The sequence below is a fragment of the Lissotriton vulgaris genome, chromosome 8 (genome assembly GCF_964263255.1).
Source record: "Lissotriton vulgaris chromosome 8, aLisVul1.2, whole genome shotgun sequence".
Classification (NCBI taxonomy): domain Eukaryota; kingdom Metazoa; phylum Chordata; class Amphibia; order Caudata; family Salamandridae; genus Lissotriton; species Lissotriton vulgaris.
In genome coordinates this window covers 532,586,005-532,605,046 of record NC_141696.1, presented here as the reverse complement: position 1 = coordinate 532,605,046, position 19,042 = coordinate 532,586,005, and the positions used below count along the sequence as shown (strand labels likewise).

At 40.3% G+C, this 19,042-nt stretch overlaps 1 protein-coding gene across 1 annotated transcript in view; it reads left to right on the top strand.

Annotated features, from left to right (window-relative positions):
• CLTRN (collectrin, amino acid transport regulator) overlaps positions 1 to 19,042 on the top strand; it is a 159,218-nt gene that overhangs the window by 62,981 nt on the left and 77,195 nt on the right. Inside the window, exon 3 of the mRNA XM_086934341.1 lies at positions 18,146 to 18,231. Coding sequence (XP_086790467.1) covers positions 18,146 to 18,231 — 86 coding nt within the window. The remainder of the gene's footprint in view (positions 1 to 18,145; positions 18,232 to 19,042) is intronic.

Below are 19,042 nucleotides of genomic sequence, written 5' to 3'. Positions count from 1 at the left end.
GAAACACTACCTCTATCATTGATTTCCTGATCATCTCCAACCGGGTAGCTCCCCATTGTTCGGTCCCACAGATCTTAGACCTCGGCCTGAGTGACCACAATGCTCTTACTATGGTCATATACTGTGAGCTCCATAGGGATGTATTCTCCGGTAGGGTTGTTGACGACATTATCCCATGTAGACCAAATGGGACTCGCATCAAGTGGTGTGGGGAAAAATCAGAGAATTTACATTGTAGGGTGGTGAAAGCTGGCCTAAATACGATACTCAGTTGCCTTGATACGGAAGCCCCCCCAGAACAATCTGTAAATAACTTTGAGAAGTTGGGTACCATAATTAAGCAAACCCTCACCACAAAGAAGGCTAAAACTAGACGGGATATACAGGGTTGGTTTAACCAAGCATGTACAAGGGCATTAAAAGCCCTTAAACTTGCCCTCTCCACAACCCCGAGAGACAGGGAAGCGGTCACATCTCTGAGGGCCAATTACAAAAATGAGCTCAAACTCAGGAAACAAGAACTAAGAGAAATAGCCTGGGAAGATCTGAGCAAAGCTGCAGCTCTCCGGGACAGCAAACTATTCTGGAGTACCATCAATAGCCCATTCCTGCAAAAAGAGGAATTCCCTGTTCTCACTGCCCAAGTTAGTGAAGATGGCTGAGTGTCCCACTTCTCAGGGATCTTTGATCCTATTGGAGAGTTGATTGCCAATTTCAATTCTATCTGCATTACCCCAGTTGAAACTCCGAGAATCACGATCCATGAGGTGGATATGGCAATAATGAATAGTAAAGGGGGAAAGGCTCCAGGCCCAGATGGGGTACCAATCGACCTATACAAATTCGATCCAGCCCTCTGGAGCCCATTATTGACCATAGCTTTTAACGCTGCTATGGATAACAGGACTCCCTCTACCTGGGGTGAATCCATTATTATCCCAATCTATAAGAAGGGGGATAGAGGAGAGGCTAAGAACTACCGCCCTATCTCCCTTCTGGATTCCTCACTAAAAATCTTGAGTAGGGTCCTGTTAGCACGTTTGGAAGATTGGGCCCTAGATAACCATATTCTTGCCCCATCCCAATATGGCTTTAGGAAGGGCCTTGGTACGATCGAACAATGTATCAACTTGAACCTTTTAATAGGGAAGTATACCAAGGCCAAGCCGGGATCACTATTTTTGTGTTTCGCAGATCTTTCAAGCGCATTTGATCTGGTCGACCATGCCCTGTTATGGACAACTTTACTGGGTATGGGAGCCCCCCCTGATATTATCAATTTTTTAGCCACACTTTATTCAAACCTATCTGCCCAAATCCGCTATGGTCCAGAGGGGGGGTGCACACGAAAGATTAGAGTAAGATCTGGCATTCGACAGGGTTGTGTATTAGCCCCGTTGCTTTTTTCGCTCTTCATTAACTCGGTTGAGCAAGAATTAAAGCAAATCCATGCTGATGCCCCCCAAGCAGGAGGCAACCCCATACCGGTATTACTCTATGCCGACGATACGGTCCTACTTTCTAGGACCCCTATAGGCCTTCAAAAACTGATGGACGGGTTCTATGATTTTATACAGAGAAGGAAACTTAAAATCAATAACTCCAAAACGTTTGTCATGGTGTGTGGGAAAAAGATGAAACTTTTTAAACCCTTCTGTTTTAAGGAAAACCATATTGCAACTGTTACCAATTTTTGTTATTTGGGTGTTACTTTTAATGACAGAGGATCGTGGGCTCCAGAGGAGACTAATGTCAAAGCCAGAATGGGGAAAGCATCCTCAGGCGTCTTCCGCTTTGCCTCCAAAGTAGGAAGCCGCCGTATTGTTGATATGCTGACTATATACAAACACAGATGTACCTCGATAGCATTGTATGGTTCGGGGGTGTGGGGACACTGCAATGCCAGGGCCCTGCAAATTGAAGAAAACAAGTTCATCAAACGGCTGCTTTGTCTTCCCTCCTCGGCATCTACTGTTTTAACTCACTTGGAACTAGATTTGGATTACCTGTCCGATCTTACCGGACTAAGGCCATTGCTGGTATGGAAATCCATTTTCACCAAGATGGAAACTGCATTTACCAAAGATATCATCAAGGACTGCTTACTCTTGGATAAAGTTTTAAGTATCCCATGGTTAAAATATGTAGCTTCGACTGTCAAGGACCTGTTTGACATGGATTTATGTAACGACCCCACCTGTTTGAATTCTCTAAGCAAACAGGAACTAAAAAATGACTATCTTAGGGCGAAATCGGATGTGCGAAGTTATGCTACTAGAGAATATTCCACACATATTTTTCACTTGTCATTGAAAGATGATAGCCGTGGTATTCCTATGTACCTTAATGTCATCCACAGACAGTCTCACCAGTTTGTTCTCTCAAGACTGAGATTAGGTATAGTACATAACCTGGTTGCCTTCCCAACAATGAAATCTCACCCAGTTACTCCTTGTCCGTGTGACGGTTTTACCAAACAAAGCACATCGCACTTTTTACTACTCTGTCCTTTGTATAAAGCGCAACGCATTTGTTACCTCAAGCCTATGTTCCTTAAATATTCCATGTATACCACCGGTAACGCCATGAGGCTTCTTTTTTCACTTTCAAGCCCTGATATATGTTTTTTTACTGCCACTTTTATTCTGAAATCTGTTAGAGCCAGACTTAGTATGGTTTTCCCGTAAATTTATGTGCAGCGACCCCCACACCATGTGACAAGGCTATCCCTGTTTATCATTTTGTGAATCATGTATATGTAATGTTTTTTAACTGTATACTTTTATGATGTTTTTTAAACATTCGAATAAAGTTATAAACTGAAACTGACATAATATTCAAATATCCTAGCTAGACAGTAATGTTCAAGCCTTAGGGTAAGCACACACTAATATTTCTACATAAAAACACAGAAATACACGGGGACCTAAAAAAGGAAAAACTATTTCCTATTAATAAAGAAAACTAATAAACCATACAGGGATCAATTGTGACTGCTATGACTAATTAATGTATATACTAAAGTTTGATACAATTGTCACCAAAGATTTTATACAGTTTTCTTATTCATGCATCAACGCGTTTCGGTGGGCACTAATTTTATGGCCAACTCCTTTTTCTGGAAAACTTGAATAAAAGTCCCAATTCACATCAACATCTGGAAAACATGAATATGACAAGAAATAACTAAAAACACAATATTATTAAAACATATGTTACCCTTCTTTTTGGTCAAACAACCCTCTGTCCACCACACAACCCATCCATTCACTTCTACTTGTTATTATACAAAATTCAGCATAGTGATTAGCTGAAACATTAATCACATACTTTATTATTCTCTTTACTATATATCAATGTGATTAAAACTGTACTCCACTAATGCATGGAACAGATCTCAGATGTGGCGAGATTGTGTGGAGATTAAATCATATACCAGATTCATATATATATATATACACAAGAGCCTAATGGAGATGGGCCCCAAGTATTTCATAGACATCTTTCAGCCCTACATCCCAGGACGCTCTTTGCGCTCCAGCAACCAGCAATTACTTAAAATACCCAGAATTAAGAAAACCAGACAAGGTGGCCGTGCACTGGCCCACACCGGACCTACCCTATGGAACTCACTGCCGTTTGAACTGAGGTCAATCACTAACCACATGATGTTTAGAAAAAACTTAAAAACCTACCTGTTTCCCAGCTATTAATGTCACTCCATTCCTGGACACATTTTTACTCTCACTTCCATCTGCAGTTATAGCGCGGAGATACCCCTTCGGGGGTCTAGTCTGGCGCTTTATAAGCATATAAAATAAAATAAAAATAAAATAAAATAAATATAAGAGAGTACCCAGATGTATGGTATACTGCATGATACTTCTATCAAAAACAAGGATTTGAATTTATATACCTATATTTTGGGCACGCGGCGGTCTCCAAAAAGTGCTGCCAATCAGGTAAAAGATCCTCAAGCTCATAAATATCTATAATAAAGGGTCGAGGTGTTAGTTACACTACCGCTTCCAGATAATTATTTTTCTCATGTATACATAAGCAGCCATATTTACCTTAACCCCTTGGATGCTGCCGCGATTCTGCGCCTGTGCGGCACATTCCGATCACAGGTGCGGTCATGACGGCCGGGAGCCGTCATCAGCACACGAGCACTGTGTGCCATGACGGCTCCCGGCCGTCATCAGCATGCAAGGGGTTAAATCAGAGGCGAGTCTCAGTATATATTCCCACAGCTAACTGGATAAACATCCTAGTGTCTGTTTGTAGTCAGGTCTTTCAATTCTGAAAAATTTCGATATGTTCTACAGATGGAAAAGGGAATTCATTTTAAGTATAGTGGAATCTATCAGTGTTGGTATTCCCTAATTTTCAATTTATTGTCATGCTAGCATAGTATCCTATATTGAACATTAGAGCTAACATCTTTCTTCACTCGAACCCTTTATAGCTCTTGCCCTTCCCGGATCAAGAAATGGAACATTATTCACAACCATAGCCAAGGTATGAACCGGAAGACTTAATTAAGTTCCGGTAGTCAAAGGATGCGGGTAGCGTATTTAAATGTGTCTAAGGATTAGTTTGATTCCTTTATGCCGCTTGAACAGAGGTTTTTGTACCCCGGTTGAAACATACAATCCTTTGAGAGGTACGTGCAAAAGAGCAGCATAGGACATTTGTTGAAGACCGGCATAGGGAAAAGGCCGCTTTACGTCAATCATTCTCGGAGCCGATAATATTTGTGTATATTGCTTTTTAGATCTTAAGTCGAGGACGGCAGCGAATCTGATCACCTGCCTATATCTCGCTTTTCGAGCTTGTTGGGTAGTCAAAATCACCATGCATGAGAAACGATTAAAATATTAACAGGTATGTCCTTTGCTCCCATGCCTAGGTTTGTTGTATTTAGGCAGTGGAATAATTATGAGTTTAATTCTAACGAGCGTGTTTTTGGTGTATTTCTAATTCTTAGTTGAGGAACTACGCCTACCTACAAGGGTTAGCCAGCGTCAATCTTCATATTGCTGTATATCAACTTGCTCCCGTGTAAATTGCGATCCATCAAAAGTAGAGCATGAAGAGGATTGCTTGGGATTAAAGTTTGGGAGATACAGGTATTTTTTTGTATTCGTTTTGTTTAAAGCAGAGCACCAGGGCCTAGCACATTGGGCCACAGAACTCATATTGGATGTGTCTATCTCGAAATTACTAGCAAAGGCGATTCGGATGACCACGAGTAGAAACAACAAAAAGAGGGGTTTCTTCCTTTCTGCTGTGCTGAATTGTATAAAGGTATACAATTAGAATGTGGTTTGTCTCCCTTTCTATATGCCTAGTGTTTAAAAGGGTGAGAATGCTATAACAACTATGGTTGTGGATAATGTTCCATTTCTTGATCCGCGAAGGGCAGGAGCTATAAAGGGTTCAAGTGAAGAAAGATGTTAGCTCTAATGTTCAATATAGGATACTATGCTAGCATGACAATAAATTGAAAATTAGGGAATACCAACACTGATAGATTCCACTATACTTAAAATGAATTCCCTTTTCCATCTGTAGAACATATAGAAATTGTTCAGAACTCAAAGACCTGACTACAAACAGACACTAGGATGTTTATCCAGTTAGCTGTGGGAATATATACTGAGACTCACCTCTGATTTAAGGTAAATATGGCCGCTTATGTATACATGGGAAAAATAATTATCTGGAAGTGGTAGTATAACTAACACCTCGACCCTCTATTATAGATATTTATGAGCTTGAGGGTCTTTACCCTGATTGGCAGCACTTTTTAGAGACCGCCGCGTGCCCAAAAAATAGGTATATAAATGCAAATCCTTGTTTTTGATTAAAGTATTGTGCAGTATACCATACATCTGGGTACTCTCCTATATGATTCTGGAATATGATTTAATCTCCACACAATCTTGCCACATCTGAGATCTGTTACATGCAATAGTGGAGTACAGTTTTAATCACATTGATGTATAGTAAAGAGAATAATAAAGTATGTGACTAATGTTTCAGCTAATCACTATGCTGAATTTTGTAAAATGACAAGTAGAAGTGAATGGATGGGTTGTGTGGTGGACAGGGGTTTTTTTGACCAAAAAGAAGAGTAACATATGTTTTAATAATATTGTGTTTTTAGTTATTTCTTGTCATATTCATGTTTTCCAGATGTTGATGTGAATTGGGACTTTTATTTAAGTTTTCCTGAAGAAGGTGTTCGCCATAAAATTAGTGCCCACTGAAACGCATCGATGGATGAATAAGAAAACTGTATAAAATCTGTGGTGACAATTGTATCAAACTTTAGTATATGCATTAATTATTCATAGCAGTCACTATTGATCCCTATATGGTTTATTCGTTTTCTTTATTAATAGGAAATAATTTTTCCTTTTTTAGGTCCCCGTGTATTTCTGTGTTTTTATGTAGAAATATTAGTGTGTGCTTACTCTAAGGCTTGAACATACTGTCTAGCTAGGATATTTGAATATTATGTATTGTATGCACCATAATATATGTTTTTAAACTATGAATAAGTGTGTATTGTTTTAGATTTGTTATCTCTTTTGTGTTAACATCCCTCTTGTCCACTGGAAATTAACTTCCTTTTTGAATGAGTTGTGTATGAATGGTGTGATGAACAAAAAATAATCCAAAGGGGTTCCTTTTTTGACCAAAGAAGTGTCTGCCTAGCTCTCTTGTGCTGCTTTGCCCCGCCCAACAAGGAAGGCAGACCTCTGTGATACAGAATATTCCCCTAAGATATTGAGTGGAGTGCATATGCTAGAATGCTAACTTCAGTGCCCCTGCCACCATGTTGCTAAGTGCTATAATTGCTAACTATTTATTCAGTTTCTTCCTGCTCAGGATCTTAACGTGATACTATGTGTGAGCAGGAAATTGTTTTTTTCTTGAAACGCTCCTCGCCATATTCATGGTTTTCATTCTTTTTGAAGGCAATTTTCTAAGGGGCTGGTTCAAGATATAGGTTAGATATTTTTTTTGCAAACACATTTTAGAGTTTATGGGCAAATTTAGAGGAAGATGGTAAATGGGAGAGTCACAGTCCGCACCTATTCTGGTATAATCATCCTATTACTGTCCGCCAGATATGGTGAGAGAACAGCCACCTAATCTAGGTTGACTGGCCGCTACAAATTTATCGCAGAGCAAACCCCTGGAAAGATACCTTCAGAATGGTGGCAGACTTTTAGGAAAAGGTGAATATAGGGCCCCAGTTTGCTAGGCTATTTTCTCCAGCATGTTAACTAGATTTCAATGTGGCCATTGACAGTGTAGTACCTCTTTAGGCCACATTTGTATTGTCCACATTTGTTGGTAGAACGCCCTCCAGCATAGTCAAATATTTGTAAATTTTCCGCTGCAGTTCCTCTCCATTTAAGTCGCACCTTTCAAGGCTCACACAACCCACACCAGTTCGGAAATGTCCGAAGCTTCAATGGCCAAATTGAAGTTTGGAGGATTTTCGACAGCAGCCTTAGAAGAAATTGAAATTCCACCTGCACAAAGGACAGAAAATCTGCTAGCCACAGTACAAATCTATTATTTTAATTACTAGTTTCAACATCCTTCCCCTGTTAAAAGCAAATTTCCAAAATGACAGATTTTTTATTTTGTTTTTGTGCACTTAAAGTTTAAGCCCATATTTTGAGATGATGCAACAGGTACATATTTGAAAGTGTCCCAGACTGCGCAGAGGTTTTTTTGGTGTTGTATTTGTTTTAAAGAAATTGTGGACTTTTCAACAAATTTCTCCAAAACAATATTTGATAGAAGTGATCTATTCAAGGTGCAGTAACATTGAGGCTTCCCTAATTCTATTTAGGCTTTAGAGGGGAGATCAGAGCATATTTGGACAGATGGTTGAGTACAGCCGAAATACTCTGACATTTTGTTATTATGCTTTTACAACGCAGCAAGTCATTTATCAGGGCAAACTGTAAGCATTCACCAAAGAAGAAAGTTTAGACAGAAATTGCAACTGAAATTATAATTTTATATACACCAAATGTGGCATAGGTCTAACTCATACATTTTTGTTTGGACAACCTATCCAGTTCAGGGAAATTTGCAATACGTTTGACTAACTTTGCGATATCTTCATGTATCAATTTACCCTAAAGTCGGACCTATGCAGAGCTGGTAATCTGGCCATTAAAAATATGAACAGTGGTCCCTCACAAGAAGGATACAAGTGGAAGAATTAATATAGAAATACAATGATATCTATATTGTGTTGTCTATCCGGACAAAGGTACTTTTAATATTTTATATATGTGCTAAGAAAACAAAACAATAAAGTGGGAACACAAACCTAGCGAAAATTAAAACAAGAAAAAAGGCTCAGGCATTTCTCAGCGCTTGAAAAGGATCAATACATTTGTCAAGCACAAATCATCCCGGTAGGACTACAGGTTAGAAATATCCCCAGAGTTTTAACAGATAACCAATTTCAGTTCTATTGGAACCAAATGTTCCAGGCACTAGATGTGATAGGAATAGACACAGCCACCGAAACTTCAGAACTAGATCAGGAGATTAGCTATATAGAGAGACAAATAAAGGAGAACAGCCCTGTAGCTAAATGCAAAAAACTTCTGGAACAGGTCCAGAAAACAGTTGACACATTTCACAGGCTAGAACAGAACAAAAAGACGGTCAAGGTAAAAAAAAATACATTAAATCTTACTGGAAAGAACATATCCTTACCTAAACAAAGATTTCTACTTAAATAGGAACTACACCAACCCCTGGAACACATGACCTGGGGCAGATTCAACAAACGTAACACTTTGGTCGCTTTCTCTGACACATAGGTAGAATAGTCTGACAGTTCTGACCTGGGAGAGGGCACAAGTGACCCCTCCAGAGCACCAAACCAGCCTTTTTTAGGGAGTGGTCAGGACGAACCCCCGAAGCAAGGTCGAGTAAGACAACAGCGCTGGTTCAACACTCTGGCGAATGGCAGACTCACCAGAGATTTTACCAATGGTAACGGGGCAGAACCATCTTCCCAATATGAACAACCCACAGAGAGTCCCCATTTTTAACCTGTCCACACATCTTCTCTCAGTCAGACTCTGAAATATCACTACTGAGCAAGGGACTCTCCTTTGTACCTACTTCTCATCCCAACTACCTGGACCTACAGACCGAACTCTTACGTCCCTTTCGGAAGATCTGGTTACATGCCTACTTTCTACTTTCTCACCAACCCTATACAGACCAACATGCCCAACACTACTCTACAAACACCCTCCACCTTCTCGCGACCCTAACAGTATTCCAACTGAGATACACACATTTGAGAAAGTGGTTCTCAATGAACTCTCGAAACTAGAGGTCTCACAATGGTTCATCCCCTACAATATCTCACTAAAGGAGAAAAAGACCCTCACTGACCTGAAGACTAACCATTCAGTGATAATCAAACCAGCTGATAAGGGTGGCAGGGTTATTATTCAAGAGATTGAATCTACAAAACTGAGATACAACAGCTATCAAACACTGACCACTACCCCAAATTACAGACCAATCCCGCACTTGAACTACAACATCCTGAACATCACAGGCGAGCCAAAACCATCGGATATGTAAGCCAGAAGGAGTACCTCTTTTTAAATACCAAACCCCCGGTTTTCTATACACTACCACAAATGCACAAAAACAGTGAGACTCCACCTGGACGCCCAATCGTATCCGGCTGTGGATCCATCCTTGAACCCAAGGGGCAATTCATGGATTTGTTTATCAAAGTCTTTGTACCCAAGACCTTGTGCTACATTAGAGACAACATGGACATGATAGACCAGATAGAGCACCATCCAGTTAATCCTGTATCAGACTTCCTCTGTACTCTAGATGTAGAATCTGATTACACAAACATCCCCCAGGCAGAAGGATTACTGGACATACTGAACTCTAGACCCCGCCCACATGCTGTACCAGCTCTTTTCATGCTACAACTACTGAAGATAGGTCTCACCAAAAATGTCTTCTTGTTTGATGATCAATTCTATCAGCAAATCAAAGGGACATCCATGGGAGAATTTTTCGCTCCCAATTTTTCCATACTTTATATGGATAACCTGGAAGCGACCAAAATCTTGACACCTACCCATTCTATTCTGTCATTTCCATATGGAAACGTTACATTGATGATATTTTTCTGATCTGACACGGCACCGAAAACACCTTATTACAGTTTCTATACTTGCTCAATAACAATTGCAATGGCCTGAGATTCACTCTCTCACAGAACAAGACAGAAATCTCCTTCCTTGATCTTAATACCAAACATAGGGACTGGGAACCCTTTACTTGCCTATACAGAACACCTACCGTGAGTAACACACTACTTAGGTATGAAAGACACTCCTGTGAGCCCTGCGCAACTCGCTCCCCTTTTCCCAATTCCTCCGGATTAGGAGAAACTGCTCATTCAAAGAAGACTACTTCTATGAGGCTGACATTCTGTCTGACAAACTGGTGGCAAGGGGTTATCCCCACAACCTAATACGTAGATCATTGAAAAGAGCAAGGTACTACCCAAGAGAATCCCTCTTGTCTCCTAAAGCCAAAACAACTCTAAAATCATGCGGTCTGTGTTACCATGTTCCCACCAGTCTCTATCATTGTGAGAAAATGTATTCTCAAAAACTGGCCGATTCTCAAGGCTGGTAATCAGAACCTAGAAAGTCCCCTCTGTGCATTTCACAAAAACATAAAAGACCATCTTGTTAGAGCAGCACTACCCACAAAAAAATCAACAATGACACTCAATGACTGACCATTCGGGTTTGAAGCCTCTGTCTGGACACTCAAAATGTGGTAAACTGTGTGGTTTGTCAATTCGCAAGTGAATGCAAAGAATTCACTTTTGGCAATGTAAAGATACAATTGAAGCAATTTACGAACTGTAATACTACAAATGTTGTGTATGCTGTCCTCTGCCCCGTAACATGATTTATATTGGGCAAACCACCAAGAAGGTAATGATGCGAATCTGCCAACATCACAGTTGCCTATGTTACAAGACACCCAATACACCTCCACTGAGAGGCGCAGACATTGGCCAATAAATGAACAAAGAGGAATTCAAATGGATTTTACAAACTGGAAGCCTCCACAGGGGACTCAATCGGATGGAGGATTAGACCACTTTGCTGGCACTCTGTTAAACTACTACCATACCATATACTCTGAGCAGCACTTTCTTATGTGAATAATGACTCTGCCTATAGATGAATGGGACCTCCCTTGATACATTCTCATTGTTAACAGGGTAAGCAAATAACATGTTCCCTGCTTATCCCTTTTCCTTGTTACTCTTTATTTTTCATTTTTGAACTTTACCACCTCTATGTCAGGAAGTTCACCTATATATGTTCCTGGCTTTTTAATGGAGTTTTCCCAGCAGTTTTCAAAGGTGGTTATTTGAAAGACTATCCATTTAATTTTTACTCAACTTTATTGTCCACTCTAACCGCAGGCAACGCACAGCATTTGTCCTTTTATGCTTGCTCACTAACGGATCCATATGATTTCACTCTTAACTGTACACTATGTTATATTGTGTTATATTTATATTTTTGAGCTGATTTAGCAAATCCTTAATTTCCAAAGTCTTTCTGATGTAAGTATTGTCATTTCTTACAAGATGTGGTGGAACCTTTTTCTGAACTGAAACAATATCCATTTAATCAATAATTTGCTGTGCATTTGAAGCATTATGCCTATATCTTTCAAGATGGCCGCTCCCTCTAACAGCTTGCAAATCCTAATGGTTAATTAATTCATTCTGACATATGTATTATCGTTATCATTATTCAAATGATGCGATGCAATATACCAGGTTGGAATTGTAAAAATCATGACTAATTGTGCATGCGCTTGAAAACTGTTATACCTCTAGCTTGATGCCTATACCTTCCCTCCTCTTCCAATTTGGCCGCTCCTTTCTAACTGCTCTCTCCGATCTCCCAGCACCGTCGCCACTCTCACGTGACCGGTGCCGCCTTTCATAATATCACTCCCGCCACCGAACCCCTTCCCCTTGTTACTATTAGCAGTCTCCATATCGATCACAGGTCAGTCGTTGCCGAGGTATTACATACAGCACCCAGCTCTTTGCTATCGGTAAGTCTGGATGTCTGTTGCATGTATCGATTTCATCATTTCATTGCACTTTCTCAGTTTTTTTCCATAGGATTGTCATCCTTGACATTGTGGCCCAATTTAGGTTACGGTTCTATCAGTTTCTATTTAAGAATTGCACCGCAAGTGTGGTAAGACCATTCTTTATATACCACACATAACTGTGACTGTTACACCTGCACCACGGCTAAATTCATTCATTCCTCAATTGTAGATTATGTAGTTGACACACGCTTGCCTTCTTAGTTATTTTCAGTACTCCTTGGGACTATACCCTTCTGCTGCAAGCGGTAAACATACCTCTTTCACGATGCTCGCCACCACAAAGACACCCTTTACTTCTATCGCCTCAGCTCTACTCCACCTAGCACAACACAATAAAGACCACGCTAGACCTACCCATGAAATAGTGCCCCCAAATGTTCACCTCCCTTTTCACCTCCTTCATCCTTACGGGCAGGACCCATTGCTGAACACAGAGACATATCCCAGGAATCATCAGCACGTCTGCATGACTGCCCTTGATCACCTATGGCCTAAACTTCAATTCCTGAAACTAACTCTTCCCCCATCCCCCCCACCCCCTCTTCCCCCCACCCCACCTCTCCTTACATTAACAGGCATCAGTCTCAGGCATATATGTCTATGTCCTAAAGATGATCCCAGTACTCCTTTTGTATGAGATCGAAATGTCGTTGAGTCCTTAACACTGTTTTTTTTTTTTTTTTTTTTTTTTTTTTGGAGACGTTTATTATTGGTCAAAAAGTGCAGTACATATAGCAAAGCCTACAACCCTGCGGGCCGGCTGCAAAAAAAAATCTGTGCATTGTCGAGGCAGATGTGTACAGGGGAGGGCATTATGCATAGGTCTATTTATTGTCCGGCGTGTCGTGCCATGAGTAAATTATACATAACATGCGCTTTTAGCACTCGGCCATCACTGTAAATGACGTCTCATTTTACATTTTATTTATAAGTGAACCAATAACTTTTCAACAAAAATAAACAGTACCGTGCACATCGGTACGTCCCAGTGTGCCTACGGTTTCAGTGTAGCTCCATGCACCCACGGCGCATGTGGCAGCAATGTCTCTTCAACTTGCTTATGCATGTGCTAGGAGCGCGTTAGTGTAGTGAGAGAGCTGCGGCCGTCCCGTGTGGTTAGTTGTAAAGCGGGTGGTGAACAGGGTCAGTGAGCGGCGGCTTCCCACCAGCTGTCTGCTTGTTGCACGACATGTGTGGCAATCGTACGTGTCCCCCCTGCGGCATTGAGTCCTTAACACTGTTATATGAATTATTGAATTGTGCTATGGTGTTTGCCCTCATTTGTGCTTGACCAATTTATTGATCCTTTTCAAGTGCTAAGAAATGCCTGAGCCTCTTTTCTTGTTTCAATTGTCACTGGGTTTGTGCTCCCACTTTATTGTTTTGTTTCCTTCGCAAATATATAAAATATTAAAAGTACCTTTGTCCGGATGGACAACAGAATATAGATCTCATTGTATTTCTATATTAATTCTTTCACTCTTATCCTTCTTGTGAGGGACCACTGTTCATATAAATCACTTGTACCCAAGGTCCCTGACCAACCCAATTGGGTTCTCTTGTCTATATGTAATACAACCTGGCCATTAAGGAACTTTGAAAGGTGTGTCAGATACTCTAATAAAAAATAATTTGAAAGCAATGCCAGGTCTTGGGAGTGATGCATGAGAATGTCCAAGCTTGGATGGTGACTAATAGCATCACTGTGAAAATGTCAGTCACATAAGATATGTGCTATTTTGAAGTTTTCCAAAGGTGCATTTTTTAAAATGAAAAATATTGTGTGCTTTAAATCAGCCCATTACAACATGTGAAGAAGGAGTCAGCAGAGAGGTGCTTACTTCTCGGACCGCTTGTGTTACTGAAGCCTTTATCTGACTCCAGGGGGACCACTCATAGCGGGTGACTTGTGGTTAACGCTGCTAATGTTGGAAATGGAATGCCAAGGGCCAGATGTACTAACATTAGGAATAATGATTTTCAAATTGCAATTTTCTCTGACCAAATCGCAATTAGGAAATGCTATTCTTAATGTATGAACATTTGAATTCTAACATTGTGATTGCTTGTGGGTGGCAAATCGACCAATCTCATTAATATTAATGAGGTAGGTCCCAATTTGCGACCCATTAGGAATGACAGCCATCACAGAGCTTGTGGCCTGCTGGGGTCAGCAGACCACCATGTCTGTTATTGCTTTTCAATAAAGCAATCTTTTTTTTGTGCAACTCCTTTTCCATTAAGGAATAGGATATGCATTTATCAGAAGAAAATGAAACTTTTAATTTTCTTGTTTTAAGAGTAGTCAGTGGTTCGTGGAACCACTGTCTGATCTTAAAAACTATATTTGTTTTAAATTCTCAAAGGGTAAGGGGTCCCATGGTGAATAGGACCCCACCATTTTTTAATTGGTGGTAAAGTATTAATGTTTTGCGACTGGAATTTGGCCGCAAAACATTAATACATATTACTGCGAATCAGTATTTGGAAGGGATGCCCTAAAAAGGCCCCTTCCGAATGCTGAATGTCAAATGCAAATTGCGATTCGGAAATAAGTTTCTGAATCGCAAATTGCCTTTTGTACATTAAAATTAGATATTTTGCGGTTGGAAATGGCCCAATTCTGGAAATCAGTATGTTTGCGATTTCAGAAAAGCTTTGTACATCTGCCCCCAAAGTTCGAATCCCGCACCTCAACACCCTGGGCCCGATTCACAGAATGAACTTAAGACTCAATCCTAAATTTACTACTATTTTGGTATTCACAGAATGCACTTACTACTTTTGGCATTCACAGAATGCACTTACTACTTTTGGCATTCACAGAATGAACTTACTACTTTTGGTATTCACAGAAGTTAGGATTTTGTCTTAAGTTTGTCTTAAGACAGACTTAAGACAGACTTAAGACAAACTTAAGACAGACTTAAGACAGACTTAAGACAAAATCCTAACTTCTGTGAATACCAAAAGTAGTAAGTTCATTCTTTGAATACCAAAAGTAGTAAGTGCATTCTGTGAATGCCAAAAGTAGTAAGTGCATTCTGTGAATACCAAAATAGTAGTAAGTTTAGGATTGAGTCTTAAGTTCATTCTGTGAATCGGGCCCATAGTGATTATAAAAAAATCACTGAATCTCCCTGTGCCTAAAAGAAAAAGAATCATAACCTATTCTGCTTCTAATGTGCTCTAATTCCCTTAGGTCTGGATTTCGCTTTATAGAACCGCAAAAAATGGTCTGTGTTCTGCAGTCAGCAGCAAAAGTACAGCCACATTGTTGTTACCAGAGTCGTCTTGAGTGTACATCGAGGCTGTAGTATGTTTTACTGACAGTAAGGATCTTGTTACATTTCCAGTAGGACAGTGAGCAATGTTGCTTGAAAACAAGTGCAATTTTTGCCCAGAACCTTAAAAAAATGTATTTGCTCTTTGAAGATGACAGACCTCGCAACAATGTTCCTTCCTCTGCCCACTCAGATTTATATTTCTTTATCTTGCTCTTCAAATAGACCTAGCCTTGCATAGCTTTGTTTCTTTTTTTATGCTATCTTTTTTTCTTTCTGTCATGCTCTGTTTTATGGATTAGCCATGCAAAGCAGCTTCTCCCTCATGCAAGACTTAATTTCGTTTTAAAAACTGTGAATACAGAAATGCTTTATATTGTAGTTTCACAAATGTTTAAAAAGAAATGTGGGCGCAGTAATTCCGATCACTGCTAGATGTTGATTTGAAGTCCATACAAGACTGCTGACTTTAGAGGAAAGTCTAGTAACAGTTTGTGTAACTGCTATCAGCAGCAAAACAAGCATTTACAATGCAATAGGTCTTGCATTTCTGAGATTTTGCGCTTTTGGCATTGTAAATGAAAATCCCTTTTATTTACGTGTTGTTTTTTTTTTTTTACAGTGTTTTATATAGCCAGAACTTGACCCAAATCGGGTATCAGAGTGCTTACATAGCACCAGTTGCATTACATGAGGACACATTAATTTTTGTTAGGCATGGGGAGATTAAGTGATTTGCCCAGAATCACAGGATGTTAAGCGTCATTGCTGAGACTCGAACCCAGTTCCCTAGATTCGAGGTGGACCGCCCTAGCCGTTAGTCCAACTCCTCTCCTTATTAAAACAGATAAATAAAAGGCATTGTCATTTACAATGCCAATAGCTTAAACTCTCGCAAATTCTAGACCTATTGCATTGAAAATACATTCGGCCCCCGTGCTATAAAGATTTTTTTTTTAAACATTAGGGGAGAGCATGCCCCTCCTGCCTGCAACAGCAGGCAGGAAAAAGCTATTTGAGAAAATAGTGCTTGGATGCTGTAATTAAAGTCTGCAGAGTAACAACAAACGTAACGCGGGTGTCCTCATGGGAGTTTACAAAATAAGACAAGGTGGCACTCAAGAGGGACTACTAAGTCTATAGACCAATGAAAACTCACAGTTTACAGTAAACAATGACACAAACCAATGAAAAATGTGGGTGGAGCTTCAAGTTCATACCTGAATATAGCAGGCCTCGTAGAGCAGCAAATGTGCTGCCCAGGCTCAACTTACAAACACAGCAACAGTATTACAAGAGATTACTGCGGACTCAGCATCAAGAATGCAGTACCTTCGGCTATCACTAAAGTTTCCTTAGGAGTTTCAGCAGAGAAAGACAGTAATAATGAGTGTTACTTCAGCAGTAATTCAGTGCATTATTACACATTAATGTGGTAACATTATAAGTATCGATCATACAACGCTGCACTTTTGAAAGGTAGCTCGACGTACATATGAACACTTTTTTTTGTTATACTTCTTTCTTCACCGGGTAAACATTTTTTCCCACAGGGAAATATTTTCCTCTATATCCCCTCAAACGTTGGGGGTGATCATTTCCCCTTCCCACCATGTAAGGGGGTATTGGAGTAATATTCAGACTGTACTCAGGGTACAGTTTATGGATGCTCATAAATTTACAAGGCAAACCACTCTTTTATCCATTCACTGCCCACCGCTTGTGTGGGGTGTACTCCTGGAAAATTCTACACACTTGTGTCAGAGAAGTACACAGAAGTAAGTGGTTTTATGGTTCCAAATCCTCTTTTTTGAGTGTCTGGGAGCAGTAAATCCAGCTACTTTGAATCCTAAGTGCAATTTATGTGTACAAATGGCTTTTGTGAATTAGACCTTTCCTGTATAATGCTTTGAAACTGACAGTATTTTTTATCCTCTTTGTACAATGCCCAAAAATCTTATGCTCTTATGAGCGCATCATCAACCTCGGGCAGAGACAACACTGGTGAATCTAAGGGCATGATTACATCTTTGGCGGTGCTGGAACAATCATTGCAATCGGGTGGTCTCACCGCCCACGTACCTGGTGGTCCAACTGCCGAATTAGGATGCACGCGGTGAGACAGTTGTCATACTGCCGCAAAACCACCACCACCACCAGGATCTCAAGGCCCGCCGCAGCTGCAGTGGGGAAAGAGCTGGTGTATGAAGGTGGTCCCGTCATAGGCACCACCATGGGGATTATGACCTTATTTCCCATCAAACATTTCATGGCAAGGACTCCACCATAATCAGCCCAGTGGGAATAGTGGCTGGAGGCACATGTTGTGCCCACCTGTGCCTGCACTGTCATGGTACAGTGCGCCTAACGTGATGCAGGCACTGCAGTGGGAAGGCATTCCCTTCAGGCACACTCATTGAGTCAAGCATGCTGCTGCCACCTGCACACTGCCAGCCCCACAGTGAACTTGTGATGCAGTGGTCGGGAGGCCGTCGGCTTTGCGGTGTTCTCCCAACTGTTGCCACCGCCACAATCTGGCTGTATGCCTGCAAACATCGAAATTGGGCCCTGCAACTCATATTTTTTCTTTTTCTCCTTCCTTCCAGTACGTGTGGGACAAGAGTGAGGACTATTTGTTTAAATCCATGATTGCATGGGCAATGAGGAGCACTTTACAGGATGAAACTTTCATGTGAGTAAACTCAAATCATTAAAGGTTCATATCAAACTCCATAATGAATATTATGACTATTAAATAGGAACCAACTATCAATATGATTGAGTTCGATATCATCTGTGTTTTCACTACTTTGTGTCATGTGCCATAAACAATAAGTCAACAATACAGTTTATAAATAGTTCTCTACAAAAATGTTTTTTTTGCCCAAAAAATATGTATATAAAATAACAAATTGTTAGATAATTAGAAAGTTAGAGCCCAGAGCACCTAGTGTTAAGTACATATTATCAAGAATTAATAATTCATTTCAGTACATAGAGTACAAGTATGAGATGGCATAAGGTTAGGGCTAATGTTGCATAGGTAGGAAAAAGTCTTCATATTATCAAAAATCAGTAATTAATTAAGATGGATACAATAGAATAAATAAATGACACGATAATACGGCAAACACTAAAAGCATGTTTCTTTGGTTTGGTAGTACAAATATAACAAAGTTATTTAATCAGATTTGATTCTCTATACATGTTTCTTATGTTGCTGACATGCTGATATTTTATTATAGGGCGACTGTTGGGCAGAGTATATAGATTACAATGTCATATCGTGAGAGATAACATTACTGTCTACTGAGATGTGCTTTGCCTAGGTAACATCATACAACATTGTTAATGTTTCTTCGGGGGGGAGGGGGGATTGTACATTTTTATTTGGCATCACTGCGTTGCAGTGAGGTGTAAAACGGGGAGTGGCCTCTGAACACCTGTCCGCAACGCAGCTCCCTGGCGCATACTGGGGATACCTGTTTGGCTATTTGACCCTC